This window comes from Ovis aries, chromosome 2 (genome assembly GCF_016772045.2).
Source record: "Ovis aries strain OAR_USU_Benz2616 breed Rambouillet chromosome 2, ARS-UI_Ramb_v3.0, whole genome shotgun sequence".
Lineage (NCBI taxonomy): Eukaryota > Metazoa > Chordata > Mammalia > Artiodactyla > Bovidae > Ovis > Ovis aries.
Window position 1 is genome coordinate 220,964,963 of NC_056055.1, and position 17,121 is coordinate 220,982,083.

At 56.8% G+C, this 17,121-nt stretch overlaps 1 protein-coding gene across 8 annotated transcripts in view; it reads right to left on the reverse strand.

Moving 5' to 3' along the window:
* CFAP65 (cilia and flagella associated protein 65) overlaps positions 1–17,121 on the reverse strand; it is a 39,468-nt gene that overhangs the window by 11,241 nt on the left and 11,106 nt on the right. For 7 of the 8 annotated variants that reach the window (XR_006058848.2, XM_027965200.2, XM_060411312.1 and 4 more), the window contains 16 exons: positions 16,937–17,039; positions 16,255–16,421; positions 15,863–16,062; positions 15,430–15,575; positions 14,766–14,988; positions 14,107–14,372; positions 13,502–13,702; positions 12,910–13,269; positions 10,573–10,710; positions 8,405–8,650; positions 7,597–7,821; positions 6,546–6,704; positions 6,152–6,302; positions 5,577–5,705; positions 3,967–4,180; positions 3,525–3,653 (listed from right to left, as the gene is read on the reverse strand). Coding sequence is in view for 7 of the 8 variants with exons in the window: in XM_027965200.2 (XP_027821001.2) it covers positions 3,525–3,653; positions 3,967–4,180; positions 5,577–5,705; positions 6,152–6,302; positions 6,546–6,704; positions 7,597–7,821; positions 8,405–8,650; positions 10,573–10,710; positions 12,910–13,269; positions 13,502–13,702; positions 14,107–14,372; positions 14,766–14,988; positions 15,430–15,575; positions 15,863–16,062; positions 16,255–16,421; positions 16,937–17,039 (3,057 nt within the window). In the remaining variant the exon portion in view is untranslated. Of the gene's footprint in view, positions 1–3,524; positions 3,654–3,966; positions 4,181–5,576; positions 5,706–6,151; positions 6,303–6,545; positions 6,705–7,596; positions 7,822–8,404; positions 8,651–10,572; positions 10,711–12,543; positions 12,726–12,909; positions 13,270–13,501; positions 13,703–14,106; positions 14,373–14,765; positions 14,989–15,429; positions 15,576–15,862; positions 16,063–16,254; positions 16,422–16,936; positions 17,040–17,121 lie in introns of those variants that run through there. The other variant, XM_027965203.2, reaches the window with a different exon arrangement.

Genomic DNA, 17,121 nt, shown 5'->3' on the forward strand with positions numbered 1-17,121 from the left:
ACCTTTTGTTGCAGGAATTTTGATAGCATCTTTTAGAATAGAAAGTGCATAGAACAGAAAATGCTCTTTGACTCAGAAATTCCACTTGGGAGAATTAACTTGCAGGGGTAAAAATGTAAGCACGCATGCAGGCAGGCACACTTGCATGTACACACACACACACAAGGATGTTTATTATAACTTTGTTAGTGATGGTAAAAAAACATTAAAAAGCACTGGGAACAACTAGTGTCATCTGAAAGGAGCGGTTTAAAACGTAAAGGCTTCCTTGACAGTCCAGTGGTTAAGATTCCACACCTCCAGTGCAAGGGACACAGGTTCAATCCTGGGTCGAGGAGCTAAGATCCCACATGCCATGTGGCATGGTCAAAAAATTAAAAAAAAATTTTAATACCAAGAATTAAAAAATTAACAAAACAAAATAGACATAAGGTCCATTCATATTACAGAATATTATGCAACTATTAAAATGAATGAGTTACATCTCTATATACTGATCTTTATTGATCCAAAAATGAATGTTACTGACATAAGGCTGAGTGACAATGTTATTGTTATAATGCTGAACACAGAGTAATACATGTAACACCATGCCATTATTGTAATAAAAAATGAAGGAGTAACTGTGTCCACGTGTCTCTGCCTTGTACCAGTGCTGAGAGTGGAAGCACATGCCAAGCCCACCAGGGCCGAACGGAGAGGGAGCTGGCGGGGTGGGGAGCTTCTTACTTTTCTTCCATCACCCTTGTGTTGTTGGACTTGTTACCGTTACTTGTTAGTTGCTTCTGTCGTTTTATCTGCAGGATATTGATCTGCAGCAAAACTGGCGACCTTGCTACTTCAGGTTTGTCTGCAGTTTCCCTCTCAGCTCTCACCCCAACTCCGTCCAAATAATCCCTGCCTGTCCTCTGGTGTGGGCCCCCAACTTGGGACTGTGGAAACCTGCCAGCCTGTTCCCCTGCCTCGAACTGCCAATCCTCCTCAGAAGGAGAAGAATTACACGCCCATCAGAGGACTCCAAGGCCCTGCCCACGTCCTTATCAACATTACAGCCACGCTGTGTCTTTTTCTCTTACCCATGTCTGCACCAGGGCCCCTGTCTAGAAGGCTCTCTGAAGGCTCTCTGCCTCTGCTCCCTGGCCTATAGGTCTAGCTTTCTCCAGGAAGTGCTTCTGAGGTGTGCACACCCTCCCACCACTTCTAAATCCGAGGGAAGTAGCTCTGACGCTGCCCAAGGGTCTTTGGCAGCATGTCTCTCACCATGCACCACAAGGCCGGTCTGCCCATCGGGAGGGCAGGGCCTAGGCTCGTCCGCTTTTCTATTCTGAGCTCTGGGCCTGAGGCCTGCACCAAGGAAGCCCCGGTCCACGTTTGGCCGATGGCTTAATGAATGAATGAGGGAGCAGATGACGTTAACTTGTGCCCCTGACACCTGTGAGGGATCTCCCTTTAAACACACAGCCCAACATCTCCCTGGGCCAAGCGCAGGGGCAGCAGAGGAGGCTTGGTGGGGGCATGGCAGCAGCATGGCTCCCAGCTCCCCCCGATGCTCCCCCCAAACCCACTTCGGGTTCTCTGTCCTGCCTGCTGCTGCCTCCAGGCCAAGTCCACACTCCCCATTTTTTACTGATCTTGGCAGGAATAAAACCTTCGGTCTGCTCCTTATGAATTTAGCAGAGACTCGGCTAGAACTTTCAAAAATAGCCTTCTAAGAAACTGAAAGGAAACACAACAACGCAAAAAGCCGAGGAGAGTCAAGTGTTCTTAGGAAGGTTCCCTGCGTTTGGAATCTAGGAAGAAGCACGGACTGCCTTCCTGAACCTCAGACAATCTCCTGATGGACGGGCCTGGCTCAGTGGGCACTCTGCCTGGCTTTCCTCCTGTCCGATTTCCAGCCACCTGGCCCCTCTCCACTGAGAGTGAGAGCTGGCGTGCTCCTGCACAAACACACATGCACACACAGTCCACCAAAATACACTGCTCCACACCAGGACACCGGCCAAGGCCGCTTCTCCTGCCCCTACTCCCAGGCCCTGCAGGGCCTTGGCTCCTGGCCACTCAGACAGCTCAGTGGATGGCTGACGCAGCGCTCCAGGCAGGCCCTGGGCCTTCCCCACTGGGCCATAGCCTGCCAAGCTTCCCAGTCACTCAGGGCCAGGAGCCCTTAGTTACTCACAGTCCCGGGCCTTCTCAGACAGAAGCTGCTTAATGAACCAGCTCCCCCTCCTCCACCACAGGGAGGGACAGGACAACCCAGAGAGTAAGGGGCGGCCGCTGCACCGGGGACAATACAGCGCCCCCAGTCTCACCCACATGTACCCCGAAAGCTCTTGAGATCACAGATGCATATGCCCACTCTCATCCACCCACTGCCACACCCCGGCTGGGCCCCTGGCTCTCCTCCCACCCCTCCCAAGCCTGACTCAGATGGGGACACTTCTTTCTCACCTCCGTCTAGCCAAGCAAAGTTGGAAGTCATCAAAAGGAAGTTTACTGGGAAATGAAGGCGCGTGGCAGAGGCAGGAGGAAAGAAAGAAACAGCGCTGGCACGGAGACAGGATGCTAACTGGGCACCGGTTCAGGGCCCCTGTGGGAGTTAAGCCAAGCACAGGAGGGGCCCAGCGAGGAGGACTCTGGTCTCCAGGCCTGGGCCCCATGTGACCGGGAAGCACAGCTGCTCCGTGCCCAGCCCCGACTCTTCCTGCAGCCCCATGTGGCTTTGCTCAGCTCAGCCATCTCCCTGACACTGACGCTGTGGCAGCAGAGCCTGGCGGAGACCCTCACCTCGCCCCATGCAGGCCCGGCCCCCACTGGCCTGGGGCTCTGTTGGGGCTGCCCAAGCATTTATCTAGCTCAGAGATCAGGGCACCCTGTAGCTTCTTGCTGACTAACCTGTGTAGGTGGGGGCTCTGGACCTAGACAGATCTGGATGGGAACTGGCTCTGCCTCTAACGGCTAAAGCTCTTAGCTGAGTCCTTAGCCTCCCATCTGTGAGACAATCAGCAGAGGAGGATTTTTTCACAGGGTTGGTGTGAGGCTCAGAGAAGAGGGTCCTAGTGGCCAGCTGTGGCGCACGCGTGGTGGCTACTTCTCACTCGCTAAGCTATGACGATGCCTCTGCCAGTCTCAGCAGTAAAGAATCTGCCTGCCATTGCAGGAGATGGGGGTTCCGTCCCTGGGTGGGAAAGATCTCCTGGAGAAGGAAATGGCAACTCACTTCAGTATGCCTGTCTGGGAAATCCCATGGACAGAGGAACCTGGCGGGCTACAGGCCATGGGATCACAAAGGAGTCGGACACGACTTGGTGACTAAACAACTGCCAGTCTCCATCAGGGTGAGTCTACCACTTCTGAGCCTATGGACGCGACTCAGCCAGATCTGATGTCCCGTTGGACGACCCTAGTCCTACCCTGGCGTCTACATCCAACTGATGCGTGGGGTCGGGGTGCACTTCATGGACACCAGGCGACCAGGGCTACAACCAACAAGAGAACACCTCCAGCCCCTGCATCCCACTCCGTACCAGTCCAGGGGCACCATGCCGCTGTTCTTCAGGGCCAGGAGCACCACGGAGGGCGGGGCATCTATCGGTGCCGCCCCAAAATTGAAATTGAGCTTCAGAGCGGTGAAGACAGGGGGGATCTGGCTGGTGCTGTGTGGAGCAGAGAAATGGTCTGGGACAGGGTTGGGGACAGGCTGAAGTCCTTTCAGGGGTGGCTGGCTTGGCATCCGTCTCCCCACAGAGGGGAACTGGAGAATCTGGGACTCAGGCACAGGGGTGGGTCAGCATTTGAGACCTCAAGTCAATCTCAGCCTTTTCCAGGCCCCACCAAGGATGGGCAGACATTGGTGGGGGGCAGATAGGGAGCCCCTTCTTGGACAGGGCCTGGTGCTGGGGGCATGAGTGGAACATTGCTCCAAGAACATTCCCAGACAGGCTCTGCCTCTCCCCAGGCCCACCTCACCTGTGCCGGGTGGGCACCTTATAGGTGAGTTCCCAGGGTGTGGGGTCACGCTCCAAGTAACTGTTGAGCAGGTCCAGGGAGAAGAGGTGCCACAGGTGCTTCCGGGTGATGCCCTCGGCGCTGCCCATGGAGCAGATATCCAGGATGGAGAGGAGTGGGTACACAGCCGTCAGCGACACGTGGCACAGCTCCTGCTTCTCCCCAGCCTTGTCATCTGTGGGGTTATGGGAGAGGGGTGGGCTCACCTCCCAGCTCCCCTGGGGAGGGGAGTACACACTGTGGGTGCAGGGGTCCCGGGCAACCTGCCCCGGGTCCCTAGTCAGGAGCAGACTCCTGGGACACTTCCAACAACAGCCAAACCTTATCTGATACTTTCTACATGAACCAAGCACTGTCCTAAGAGCTTGGCAAACACCACTGTATTTAATGTGCGTTGTTATTCATTTTCAAACTTTAATGGCTTTATTGAGATATAATCTATACACCATAAAATTAACCATTTAAAAACATTTGGGGGGGGGACTTCCGTGGCAGTCCAGTGGTTAAGGCTCTGTGTTTCAACCGCAGGGGGCACCGGCTTGATTCCTGGTCAGGGAAATAGGAACTTACATGCCATGCAGTGCAGCCAAAAAATTAAAAAGAATTTTTTGGTTGCATCATGTGGCATGTGGGGTCTTAGTTCCCTGACCAGGGATTGAACCGGGTATCCCCTGCAATGGAAGCGCAAAGCTTTAACCACTGGACCACCAGGGAAGTCCCCAAGATTAACCCTTTCAACACACAATTCAGTGATTTTTTTTTTTTCGTGTATTCACAGAGTTGCACAACCGTCATCACTGATTTTAGAACATTTTCAGGCCTCCCAAAACAAACCCAGTACTAAGTGGCTGTCACTCTCCATTCACCCCTCTCCCCACCCCTGGCAACCACTCGTCCACTTTCTCTCTCTAGATTGTCCTATTTTGGGTATTTCACATAAACAGAATCATACAATGTGTGGCTTTTGGTGACTGCCTTCTTTCACTTGGCATGTTTTCGTGGTTTGCCCATGTGCTAACATGTATCTGTACTTTTTTTTTTTCACCAGTGCACCGTTATTATCCCCATTTTACTGATGTGGAAACTGAGGCATAGGGAAGTTAAACAACTTTGCTGAGGTTACATGGCTAATAAGTGCTGGGGCCAGGATCCAATTCCAAGGAGCCCACACTCTCAGCCACTCACTCTCCTGTGCTCCTCTGACTGTGCTGTCCTGGACTCCCACCAAGTGGCCCCCGGGGCAGGCTGCTAACAACCTCATTTTATGAGGGAGGAAGCTGAGACCTGAGGCATCTGAGAGGTTACCTGAGATCCCTCAACAGGTAGACACAGGGCCCCACTCTTCACACTGAGTCCCCCATAGCTCAGGTACGCATATGTGGACACCCACACAGACAGAGGTGGCTGGTATGAGGCATGTACACCAGACACCCAAAAGCACACCCTAGCACGTTCTCATCCACCCTGCCAGCTGTGTCTGGACCCTCGGCATCCTCCCACCCCAAGTCCTGCACACACAGCCCTCTGCCTTTCCTCCCTGACCCTGACATCCCTGAAGATGGCCCAGGTACCTCTGTGGGAGACGACAGCATAACTGATGGTCCAGGAGTACTGGGACCGGTGTTTGGGACAGGCAGTCAGGCAGATGGCATCCTGGGACCGGGGCGGCATGCTCCCCTCGGTGCGGTCCAGCTGCAGAGCTGCTCAGGGGTGGCCGTCAGGGGCGGCCGGGTGGGGTCAGGAGCAGAGGAGGCCTCCAGTGCAGCCTGGAGAGGCCCGGCCTTTCCTCTCACCCAGTCCCAGACATTCTCCCCTGGGCCAGCAGAGCTCTGGTTAGATAGCAGGAAATGGGGAGCAGAGAGCTTCCTCCAGACCAAGACAGTGGGGACCAGTCTTGGGGTCACTGGCACCTGCTAAGCACTTTGTTCCACTCAGCTGCCCTGGGAGGTAGGCACCACCAGTAGCCCCATTTTACAGATGAGGGAACTGAGGCTCAGAGAGGACAATTACCCTTCAACCCCACACATCTAGCAAGTGGAAGCACCAAGTTTCCAGCCCTGTCCCCAAACCATGGTCCGGTTAACCAGTGTTAACCCATGCCCCTCACTCCTGCCCCGAGAGCCCAGTCCTGCCCAGGCCTGAGTACCAAGGGGACTGTTCTCGACAGCCTTGGGGTCGCTCTGTTCCAGGAAGAGGCGGTAGTGGAGGGTGCAGTCGCCATCATTCAGGAGCACCAGCATCCTGGTCTGCTTGCCATTCACCAGCATGTTCCCAAAGTCCAGCTCCTTTTCCTGTGCCTGAGGGCCAGAGTCAGCCAGCCCGGGGGTGGGGGATCCCCCAGGCCCACGGCCTCATCTGTTGCCCCCCACTCCGGCCTCAGAGGGTCCCCAAAGAGCGGATCCAGCAGGGAGAGCCAAGGGGCCAGAAGACTGCCATCCCCTGCCTTCGTGGGGTCAGGTACTCTGGGGCCTTCCCTCCCATCTGGGCCCTGCCCCTCGTCCCCTTCCCCTCCCCACACCCACCAGGGTCCTCCCACTCACGGACAGGCTGCTGGTGATGCCCATGCCCACCAGCCGGAGCATGTAGTGGGTGGTGGCGGAGGGCTTGGTGTTTGGGGGCAGGCCGGCTTCCCAGACCCACATCCCCACTCGGAACAGGTACTTGGTCTCCTCCAGAGGGCTGAAGGTCCAGGTCAGCGTCTGGGGTCACAGACATTATCCCTTCGTGGGGGTCTCTGGGAACCCCCGCCCAGCTCTCGGATGTCTGAGGTCCCACTGCAGAACGTCAGGCTATAGAAAACCTTTCCGAGTGCTTCCTCGAGCCAGGCACTTACACACATTGCGTACTCTGCCATTTCCCTCGGGCCCTCAACCACTTAGCCCCAGAGGTAAGTGGTGTTATTTTAGTGTCTCATTGTCTGATGAGAGACTGGAGCTGCAGAGAAGCGGGGTAACTCCCCCAGGGTCACACAGCTGACGAGGGTACTTGGTGGGAGCTGGGGATGTGCACTCTTGAGGCTGGACTCCAGAGTCTGTGTGGTCTCTCGCCTTACAGAGTACTATCCCTGGGCTCTAACAGACACCGTGTGTTGGTGGTTCTTGGCTCAAGCTTGGCCTCCTTGACTAGGAGACCCTAAACCAGGGCTGGGGCTCTGCTAGTTTGGGTCTCACCTGTGCCCCCTCCAAGGACCTACCGCTTTGACCTCCAGAAGCTCCCTTCCTCACTCCTTAATGACAGCCACCCATTAGCCCCAAATCCAGCTGCTCCGAAGCACCCCCCAGCTTTGGGGGACCAAGGACGGAGGATGGGCTTGTCCCTGGGCACTGACATCAGAAACCCAGGTTTAAGTCCCAGCTCTGCACCTCTTAATTCACAGTCTTAGTAAACAGTTTTCCCCCAATCCAAGTCTCAATTCTTTGTAAAATGGGGGTGAAGATGATGGTAACAGTCATACCTACGCATAAGGCTGGAAGAAATGACAGTGGCTTAGATGGAGGGGTGAGCCTGGCCCCAGAGAGACGTGAGTAAGAGCTGATGGTGAAGGTGAGGGTGATGGGTATCCTTCCCTCCCGCCCTTGGCAGGGCACTCACAAAGCTCTCGTTGGGCTGGATAATCCCTCTGGCGGGCTGGACCGCCAGCATCTTTCGGTGCTGCTGGGAGACCCTCCACTCAAATTCCAGGGGCAGACGGGAGGGGTTTCGGAAGGTGAAGAGGCTGGTAGAGGAGCAGCCCACCCAGGTGGGCTTGAAAAAGACGCTTTTACAGGTGTCCAGCTTCAGCTGCAGTGGCTCCTCGCGGCTCTGCATGGTCACCTCCTGGGGCAGGCAAAGGGAGGACAGTGCCCTGACATCGCCCTGCGGCCCTGGCTCCCCCAAAGATCCTAGATGGGCAGCTTTGCTCCCTCGGAGAGAGCAGCAAAAGGTGCCCCACCCTGGGCCCTGGGTATGGGCAGGCTCTGTCAAAGGCAGAGTATGTACATAGTGACTGAACAGGAGATGGTTCTTGAAAAGAAGTCAGGGACCGAAAAAGGATGTACAGATCATTTCATTGGCCAGACGTGAGTCTAAAAACCTCGGACCCTTTCCCTGGCCTGGCCCCAAACACCCTTCCACCATCTGTAGTCATGAGTTTTGGGCTGCCCTCACTCCTTCCTTGGGGACCTTTGCACCCCTTTTTCTTGCTCTGGATCCTATAAGTGGACAGGCAATGTCCTGGGGAGAGCCGTTCCCAGACATGGCCCAGGGATCCTCTCCCTGCCATGCCACTGCCTGGATGGGGAGCAGCCCCTGAGCTATTTTAGGGGAGCTTTATAGGCCAGTCCGAGGATGCGGCTTTGAAAAGGGAAGCCCCAGACTCTGGCCCCCTCCCAAGGATCCAGTCCCCACCCCCACTGCCTACCTTGAGATACTGGGGGCAGGAATTGAACTGCAGGTAGAAAACATGCTGCTTCCAGGAGCTGCCCTGAGGGTAGGTATAGGTGAGGAGGACCTTGTGGGCCCCAGGGCCCAGGAGGCCCGAGCGGGGCCGCAGGGAGATGTCCAAGCTGCTTTTGGGGGCCAAGCTGTAGGTGAGCAGCATAGAGCCTTTGTTGACGAGGAGCAGGCTGCGGTAGGAGGGCTCGCTGGGGGACACTGCAGGAAAGAGCTGGGATGGGAGAGAGGAGAGGCCCCAGCTCAGATCTGCATGCCCTCCCCAGCCCCACCCCACATGCACACTCCAGGTGGTCTGTGTGGGCATGGGTGAAGCCGTCTTCCAGGAGGCCCAAGATGCCCTCGCACAACCCGGTCAGTACCCTGGGGGCAGGGAATGGAGGGACACAGCTCGGGCTCCGATCTCCAGAGACCTCCAGGCAAGGAGATGGAGCGGCCACAGGGACTGGCTCCAGGAAATTGAGGACCCCGGACCCCACCACCACAAGTTTCTTTCATCTTGTTGTTGTTCAGTTGCTCAGCTGGGCCGACTCTTTGGGACCCCATGGACTGTAGCCCTCCAGGCTCTTCTGTCCAGGGGATTTCCCAAGCAAGAATACTGGAGTGGGTTGTCATTTACTCCTCCAGGGGATCTTCCTGACCCAGGGATCAAACCCACATCTCCTGCGTCTCCCACATTGGCAGGCGGATTCTTTACCGCCTGAGCCACCAGGGCTCTGAAAGTGCCCACAAATCATCTTTTGGAGATCCCTGTTTCATAGAAGCAGGTGCAGAAGCTCTGGGATAAGCAGCCCCTTTTAGATAATTCTCAGGTAGGCAGCCTTGGTAGGGGAGTGGGGGGAGCCCCACTCTGGGAAGGGAAAAATCCCAGCAGTCCCAAACATCCCTCAGGCATCTAGGGTGTGGCCAGCACGAGGCAAAGAGCTGGGTTGGCTACCAAATGCATGGCCGAAATCGCTGGCCCGGGTGCCCCCTCCAGCTGGAACAAAGAGCACAGGTGCATGAGGTGGGGGCAAGGGGTACATGGGCAACATGGGTCCAGCATTCTGCTGGATTTCAGCAAAGGCCACAGACTATAAGCAACCAGCCAAGGGAAAGGGGCAAGGGTTGGCGGGGGGCACGGTCAGTGAGGAGACCCCAGGGAAGTCAAGAGGGCTGTGGGAAGGGGTGCCCTTGAGCACCAGTGTAACAGTTAAGGGGCAAGATCATCCCCAAACACACAGTGCAAAAGTAATGTCTTTCCAGCAAGCGTGAGACAGGAGGGTGGAGCAGCTGGATGAAAAGACTGATGATGGCAATAGAAGCTGGGAAGAGGCATCGAAGGGGAAACCAAAACTGGCACTTGGCCATCTGGCTCCAGAGTCTGTGTTTCTCAACCTATGTCATCCTGGGGCTCAGGTCAGACAGGGCCTCCAAGGGCCCTGCTGGAGAGACCTGGGAATGATGACTCCCTCAGGACAGGGTTAAGCTAAAGGGCCAGCCTTGAGACACTTGCTGGGCTGGATAATCCCTGAGGGCAGGGGCTCATGGCCTGGGAGGTCCTATTCCCAGCAGGCACTCGGTTAATATGCAATCAGGAGCTGGAGACTTTAAAGCTGAGCGTCGGAGAAGGTAATGGCACCCCACCCCAGTACTCTTGCCTGGAAAATCCCATGGACGGAGGAGCCTGGTGGGCTGCAGACCATGGGGTTGCTAAGAGTCGGAAACGACTGAGCGACTTCACTTTCACTTTTCACTTTCATGCACTGGAGAAGGAAATGGCAACACACTCCAGTGTTCTTGCCTGGAGAATCCCAGGGACGGAGGAGCCTGGTGGGCTGCCGTCTATGGGGTCGCACAGAGTCGGACACGACTGAAGCGACTTAGCAGCAGCAGTGAGAGGGCCGGGGAACTGTTTCAGATGGAGCAGGCCAGAGCCAGTGGTCCAAGCCCCAGACTCTTCGCAGTTCCACTGCAGTGGTCCAGGAGACAGTCCTTCAGGATGGGTGCAGAGCCCCAGGGGCTGGTGGTGGGGAGGTTGGGATGGCCAGGGAGAGCACTGGACGTGCTTCTGAGGCCACCAGAGATGGGAGAGGGATCTGACGGCAGAGCCAAGCCCTCTGTCCCACCTCCCACTGCGGCTGGGGCCACGCTCACCTTGGGGGCGTCCAGGGTGTACTGGGGGATGTGGTGCTCCAAGCCAGGGCAATAGCTGTGGCCTCGCACCTGGAGTGTCAAGCACCAGGACGGGCACACAGTGCAGTCCTCTTCGATGTTGTTGTAGCTTCGCAGGACCTGTGGGACAACCACACCCATGACCGCAGTGTCTGACCTGGTGGGGCACCCCAGCCTGCCCCCTGTACTGCAGGAATCCTACATGGGGCCCAGGGGGAGGGGGCCCCCTGGGAAGACAGTGGGGGAACCACAGCCATAGCAGCCCCTCCTGCTGTGCGCCAGGCCCCGCATTGAACACGCAGCACCAAGCAGTCAGCAAACACGCTCTCTAATCCTCCCAGCAGGACGAGGGTGGGGCTGGGATGTGAAAGCAGCATTCATCCTGCAGGAATGTGCCAGAGAGCACTGGCCAATAGAAACAGAAGGCAGCCGCAAGCGCGAGCCGCAAACATGGTTTTAAATGCTCTAGTAGCCACATTGACAAGGCAAAACACGTAAAACCTATTTCAACAATATATTTTATTTAACTGTGTAGATCCAAAATTGTATTGTTTCAACATTATATATGTATGTGTGTATATATACATATACACACATACATATATGTATGTGCACGCTTAGTCACTCAGTCGTGTTGGACTCTTTGAGACCCCAGGACTGTAGCCCAGCAGGCTCCTTTGAAAATACTAGAGTGGGTTGCCATTTCCTCCTTCAGGGCAATCTTTCTCACTCAGGGATTGAACCCACCTCTCTACGTCTCCTGTGTTGGCAGGCAGGTTCTTTACCACTAGCACCAATTTGGAAGCCCATACATATCTGTGTGTGTATGTATTCTTGTTGTTCAGTTGCCCAGTCATGTCCGACTTTTCTTGACTGCCTGGATGGTAGCACTCTAGGTCTTCCTGTCCCTCACCATCTCCTGAAGTTTGCCCGAGGTCATTGCATTGGTGATACCATCATATACACATATATACATACGTATACATATATATACATATATGATGCATATAGATGATGGCATTGGGCTTCCCAGGTGGCTCAGTGTGTAAAGAATCCACATGCAATGCAGGAAAAGCAGGCAGATGTGAGTTCAATCCCCGGGTTGGGAAGATCCCCTGGAGGAGAGCATGGCAATCCATTAGTATTCTCGCCTGGAGAATCCCATGGAGAGAGGAGCCTGGTGGAATACAGTCCATGGGGTCAGAAAGAGTCAGACACGACTGAAGTGATGGAGCACGCATGGACGCACAGGATGGCATCACCATATATGGTGCATATATATATGAGGCAGGAGACATTTTGCATACTTTTTGTGCTAAGTCCTAGAAATCAGTGTGTCTCTTCCCTTTACAGTGTGTCTGTTTGGACTAGACACAGTTCAAGCGCTCAGTGGCCACATATGGCTAGTGGTTGGCATATCGGACAGCTTAGGACGGCAACCTGTAGCCTAAAAGTCTGAGGAGCTCAGCCAAGCCAGATTCCACAGCCTCATTCCTACAAACTTTCGAGTTCCTGCACAGCCAAGATATTAGAACAGAGGCAACTAAAGACTCAGCTTTGGAAAAACTTCTCGAAAGTTTGGATATGCTCCCAAGTTTATAGATGGAAAGACAGCTCAGGGGTCTATACATTAAGGGAGGAGCCCAATGTCACAGAGCTGGTAAGGGACTCTGATCTTGACTGCACAGCTCTACTGTTCCCTGAGCCCCAGCACCCAGCCACTGGGCAAGAACAGCAAGGTGGGCAGAGCAGAGAAGGAGGGAAAGGGGAGGACGGATTGGAAATGAGAAGGGAGCAATATGTCTGGGGCTAAGAGGCTGGACTGACCACTTGGTCAAGGGAAAATGGACAAGAAGCCCCTTACTACATGCACGTAATTACTGGGTGCCTCAGGCTCTGTCCCCCCAGGGCCTAGTTCCTGCCCTCAGTTCTTCCAGAAGGACCACTTCCTACCTCAAGGACTAGCGAGAGGTCAGGAGCCCCTCAGCCAGGAGGCCGAGGAAACTACGTGCACCAGAATTGTCCAAAGGGCTTGAGCCCCACTGAGTTTTCCCTTCAGAGCGGGTGGGAGGCACACAAGAGGGAGACATAATCAGCTGGGCCAAGAAGCCCCTCAGCCAAGGCAGGCCATGAACCTGGGAGAAAAACAGACCACCAAGGCCAAAGTTCGGCCAAGGGTTCAAGGAAAGGAGGGAGCAGAGCCCGGCACAGGGAGGACGTGTCCTACCTCACCCTCCCCTCCCCTCCGACCCCATACCCTGCCGTCCAGGCTCCAGGGCAGAGAATCCACATCCCCCTGTCCTGTCTGCCCACACATACCTTATAGACGGCGAAGGCTTCAAGCTCCACGGCGTATAGGCCGTTGGGGTGAGGTGGCTGGAAGTGCAGGCGCAGGGCTGTGGACTTAAGAGGGGGCACATCGCAGGTGTTTGGGGTCACCCAGAAGGGGCAGTCAGCCCTGCGTGTCCAGGCCACGGTGATCTTGCCGTTGGTGTGGTTCATCAGGCACAGGGGGACGGGGCTGGGGTCCTGGGGCCTGGGGCAGGCACCGAAATCCACCTCGATGGGCTCAATGCTGACGGCTGGGGGAAAGATGGCCACGTCACTGGTGCCGTCGAAGAAGTATTCAGTCATCGGGGGGATGAGGGGATACTGCGGGGCCGGTATGTCCTCCGAGTCCTGCGTTGGGAAAGAAGGGTGGGTGGGGGCCAGTTCTCCAGCTGCTGCCCCTCATCTCTGTGCTTCTTTCTGGAAAAGGCTACAAGAGCTCCGCACATGTCACACCCCCTGACTACGAACGATGCCCACGGCACTGTGGAGCACGGGACTGCCCAAGGACTGCTAGAGAAGGGGGGGGCGTGAACCTGGGAGGGTGGATGGCCCCCCGGGGTCCCAGAGGGACACATCGAACCTCGATGGGGATCATCAGGGCGCCGTTCTTATCCTGCTCCAGCTTCCTCTCCCTCAGCATGATGCCCAGGATGTCGGGCGGGTAGAGCGTCAGGCCCCGCGCCAGGTGTGTGTGGTACCACGTGAGATGCTGAGGCCGAAGGATGGCTGGCTTGGTGCTCTCCGAGTGGCATGTCCCAATCAGGTCCAGGAACAGTGGGTCCTACGACATTTCGTCTGTGTGAGGCTAGATTTCAGCCTCCACTCGCCACCCTGGCCAGAGACCGGCTTCGTCAGGGCACAGTGCGTACCACCTGGTCTAGGGGCCCAGGTGGGGTTGTCACCTCAAGGCTCTCTGCCCTGCACGTGCTGCATGGGGTGAGGGCCAAAGTCCCGGGCTGGCAGCAGTGAGAGCAAGACTGGCCCACCCACCTGGCTGGAAGCGAGCCTCTGCATGCCCCTAGCCAACCTCTGGCTCCGAAAGCCAGGCTGGGGGCCCTGGAGGAGAAAATCCTGCAAGTTCCAGAATACAGGTGACTGAGCACCGAGCCCTGTTCTCATGACCAGGTCTCGGATTGGGCCTCCAGCTCCTGGGGAGCCTGGCCTCGCCCCTCCCCGACAGCTCACCTGGTGGTGGATGAGACAGGCCACCCGCCGCCAGTAGATGATGGGTTGAGTGGGCTGGAAGACACAGCACAGGGTCATGCGGGCCTTGCCCACCAGGGTCCCAAAGGCAGGTCTGATGCTGAAGACGCTCTCCGGACAGTCGATGTCAAAGTGGAAGTAGGCCCTGCAGTCCGACTTGTTCTCCATCCACAGGCGCTGCTCGGAGCGGGTCCCCAGGCTGACCCAGCTGAAGTCGACACAGCGGTGCTGCAGCGACAGGTCAGGACCTGGTGGAGGAGGCGGAGGCGGGGGGGTCGCTGTGAGTGACCCACCTGGCTGGGTCTCCAAGGGTCCCACCGATGGGATGTGGTGCTGCTTGGAGACAGAAGATTGGGTTGGAAAGGCTTGGCGCCCCAGTGGCCTGTGCAGACCGCCAGGTCGGGTCGTAGAGGGGTGGCGGTTTGAGGGGGATGGTTGGGAGTCAGGGAGTCGGGGAGTGAGGATGCCAACAGTATCTCCAGGTGACCTTAACTGATTCCTAGCTGAGCCCACCAGGGGGCAGCAGACACCCAGGCTGAGGGTAAAGAGGCCCCAGGCGTCTAGGAGCAGACGCTGGTCAGTTGTAAGCAGGGGCTGCTGCTGTCCCTGGAGGCAGTGCAGTGACCTGGGACTGCCAGTACCTCTAGAGAAACCAATGACTTTGAGCAGGGTCTGGGAGGCACAGCCAGAGGGCACGATGGACAAGTAGTCCATGGTCCTGACGTCCAAGGTCTCAGGGCGGAAGAACACCGACACGAATTTCTTCTCTCCGGGGGGCACAATGCCATGGGCCGTGGGGCACGAGAAGGCCTGGTCTTTGACCAGCACGTCTGGGGCCACTTCAATCCTGAAGGGGGCGCTCACCTGTGGGGCCAGGAAGGATCCGGTTACAGGGTGGGGTGGTCCGTCATCACCAGTGCCCAGCTGAAGCCCTGCCTCTGCCTCAGTCATCAGCTTGATTGTGGAACAAGGCTGCCTCTCAGCCCAGAGGAGGGAAGGGGCTGGGAGGGACTGCCCAGAGCAGGTACCTCTGCCTTGCCCCAAAGGTACCACGAAGGCTAACAGTGGTCCTGGCATCAGGACACCTGAGGGCTGCTCTTGGGGTTGTTATGGGGGAAGGTCAAGGGATAGTCCAGCCTAGCCCCCAGCTGAGATGATGGCGGACCCCTGCTGACATGAGTGTATCAACAGACATAGGTATGCAAGGCTTGCAACATTCTGTACAGGGGGTGGGTATTAGGCACACCCAGGCCTGTGGTCCCTGACCCCTGTCCCCACTTCCCGCTACTGGCACAGGACACATACTGCCGATGGGTTATACAGCTTGATCTGCCTCTCGGCGGTGCAGCCCACAGCAACAGTGCCAAAGTGCAGCACTTTCTGGAAGCCCTCGGCATCCTGGTCCTCCGGGCGCCTCTGCTTTATGCTCACCAGCAGCTGGGCGCATTTAGCTGGGCAGAGAGTGGACAGCCTTGGGGAGAAACCCACCAGGGCCTCTGTGGCCCCAAACTGAACAGCCCCTTCAAGGAAGACACGGGTTCCCAGGGGAACACTGGTCTGCGGCACCAAGGGAAGCAAAGAGATGACAAAGCCTGTGGGGCTCGGTGAAGGGCGGGAGGCTGATGGAGGTCCCTTGGGGGCCAGGCCAGGGTGGGGGTGGCAGGAGCACACTGGAGGCTTTGTTTCCCAGGGAGGTGAGCGGGGGGGCTCTGGGGACGGGTGAGAGGTCGGGCCTCACCCACAGCCTGCAGCTGGATGCCGCTCTTCTGCTTGCTGCCCTCCCCATACCAGCACGTGGCCTGAGCTTCATAGATGACAGCCATTGGGGGCTGGAAGGTCACCTTGATCCGGCAGGCCTGGCCTGGTTCCAGCAGCCCTGTGGTCGGCAGCATCTGGAATGGGCTGGGGGACTCCCAGGTGAAGAAGGTAGGCAGGTCCCTGGGGGTGGGGTGCGGGGTGGGGGGGATGTGGATCAGAGCCACTTTGCCCCCTCTGACCACTGCCCCTGCTTTAGAAAGGTAGAGATGCCCCCTTTACTCCCACACCCCATATGCCGGTCTCTCCTGCTCCCAGGAATCCTCCTCCCAGTTGTCGCGCTTCCCACCTCCAAGCCTGAGCCTCTGCCCTCACCCCACATTTTCCAGGCAGAACCAGGCCTCAGCCATGTCCCCCATGGCGCACATGGGCAACTGCAGGGACGGTGGGCAGATCAGCTTGTGGCAGGGCAGGGTGGCTCTCAGGTCCACACAGAACATCCCCTCTGCTTTCTCAAGCCACAGCTGGTCCACGTACTCCTTCTGTGGTGTGTGGGGGTGGTGGGGAGAGGCAGAGGCAGTGACTGATCAGTGGTACCTGGGTGGTACCCACCTCACCCTGGCCCTGGCCATCCCCCCAACATAACTGTGGAGGGCTGGGCCAGGCCACGGCCCTCCTCCATCTCAGTCTCTAAAGACAAGGTCAGTTACTTGAGCTCTAGTGCCATCCTGGTCTCAGAGATATGGGGCCTCTTTTGTGAGGGACAAAGTTTTGGGAGAATATTTTGAGAGCAGGAAGAAGCCAAGGAATACAGGGCTTTCTGACGGCTGGCAGAGTAGCCCAGCTTTCCCCACTGCCCCACCCTCCCCACTCCATACGTCCAGCTGGAAGCCCCTTCTGTCTAATGAGTTTTGGCTCCAAGTGGTAGGATGTGGCTGAGGATGTGGGTGTGGCGGTTGGGTTGGAGGGGCTCCTCACTGCTCTGGCCTGGCCCCCTGCTCCGAGGTCACTGTGCCCGTGTCCCTCCCTGTCCTCCGCTCACCACGGCAGGCCTTACCTTCTCCAGAGGGCGGAAGATGACGGGGAGTGAGAGGGTTAGGCCTGGGCTCAGGAAGATGGGCTGTGGGACGACCGTGAAGAAGAACTTGGTCTTGGGGGGCCTGTGGGAGGGAGCAAAGGAATAAACACTTCAGGATCAGAAAACTAGGAGAGGCAGAAGGATTAGGGGAGACCCTGGAAAGG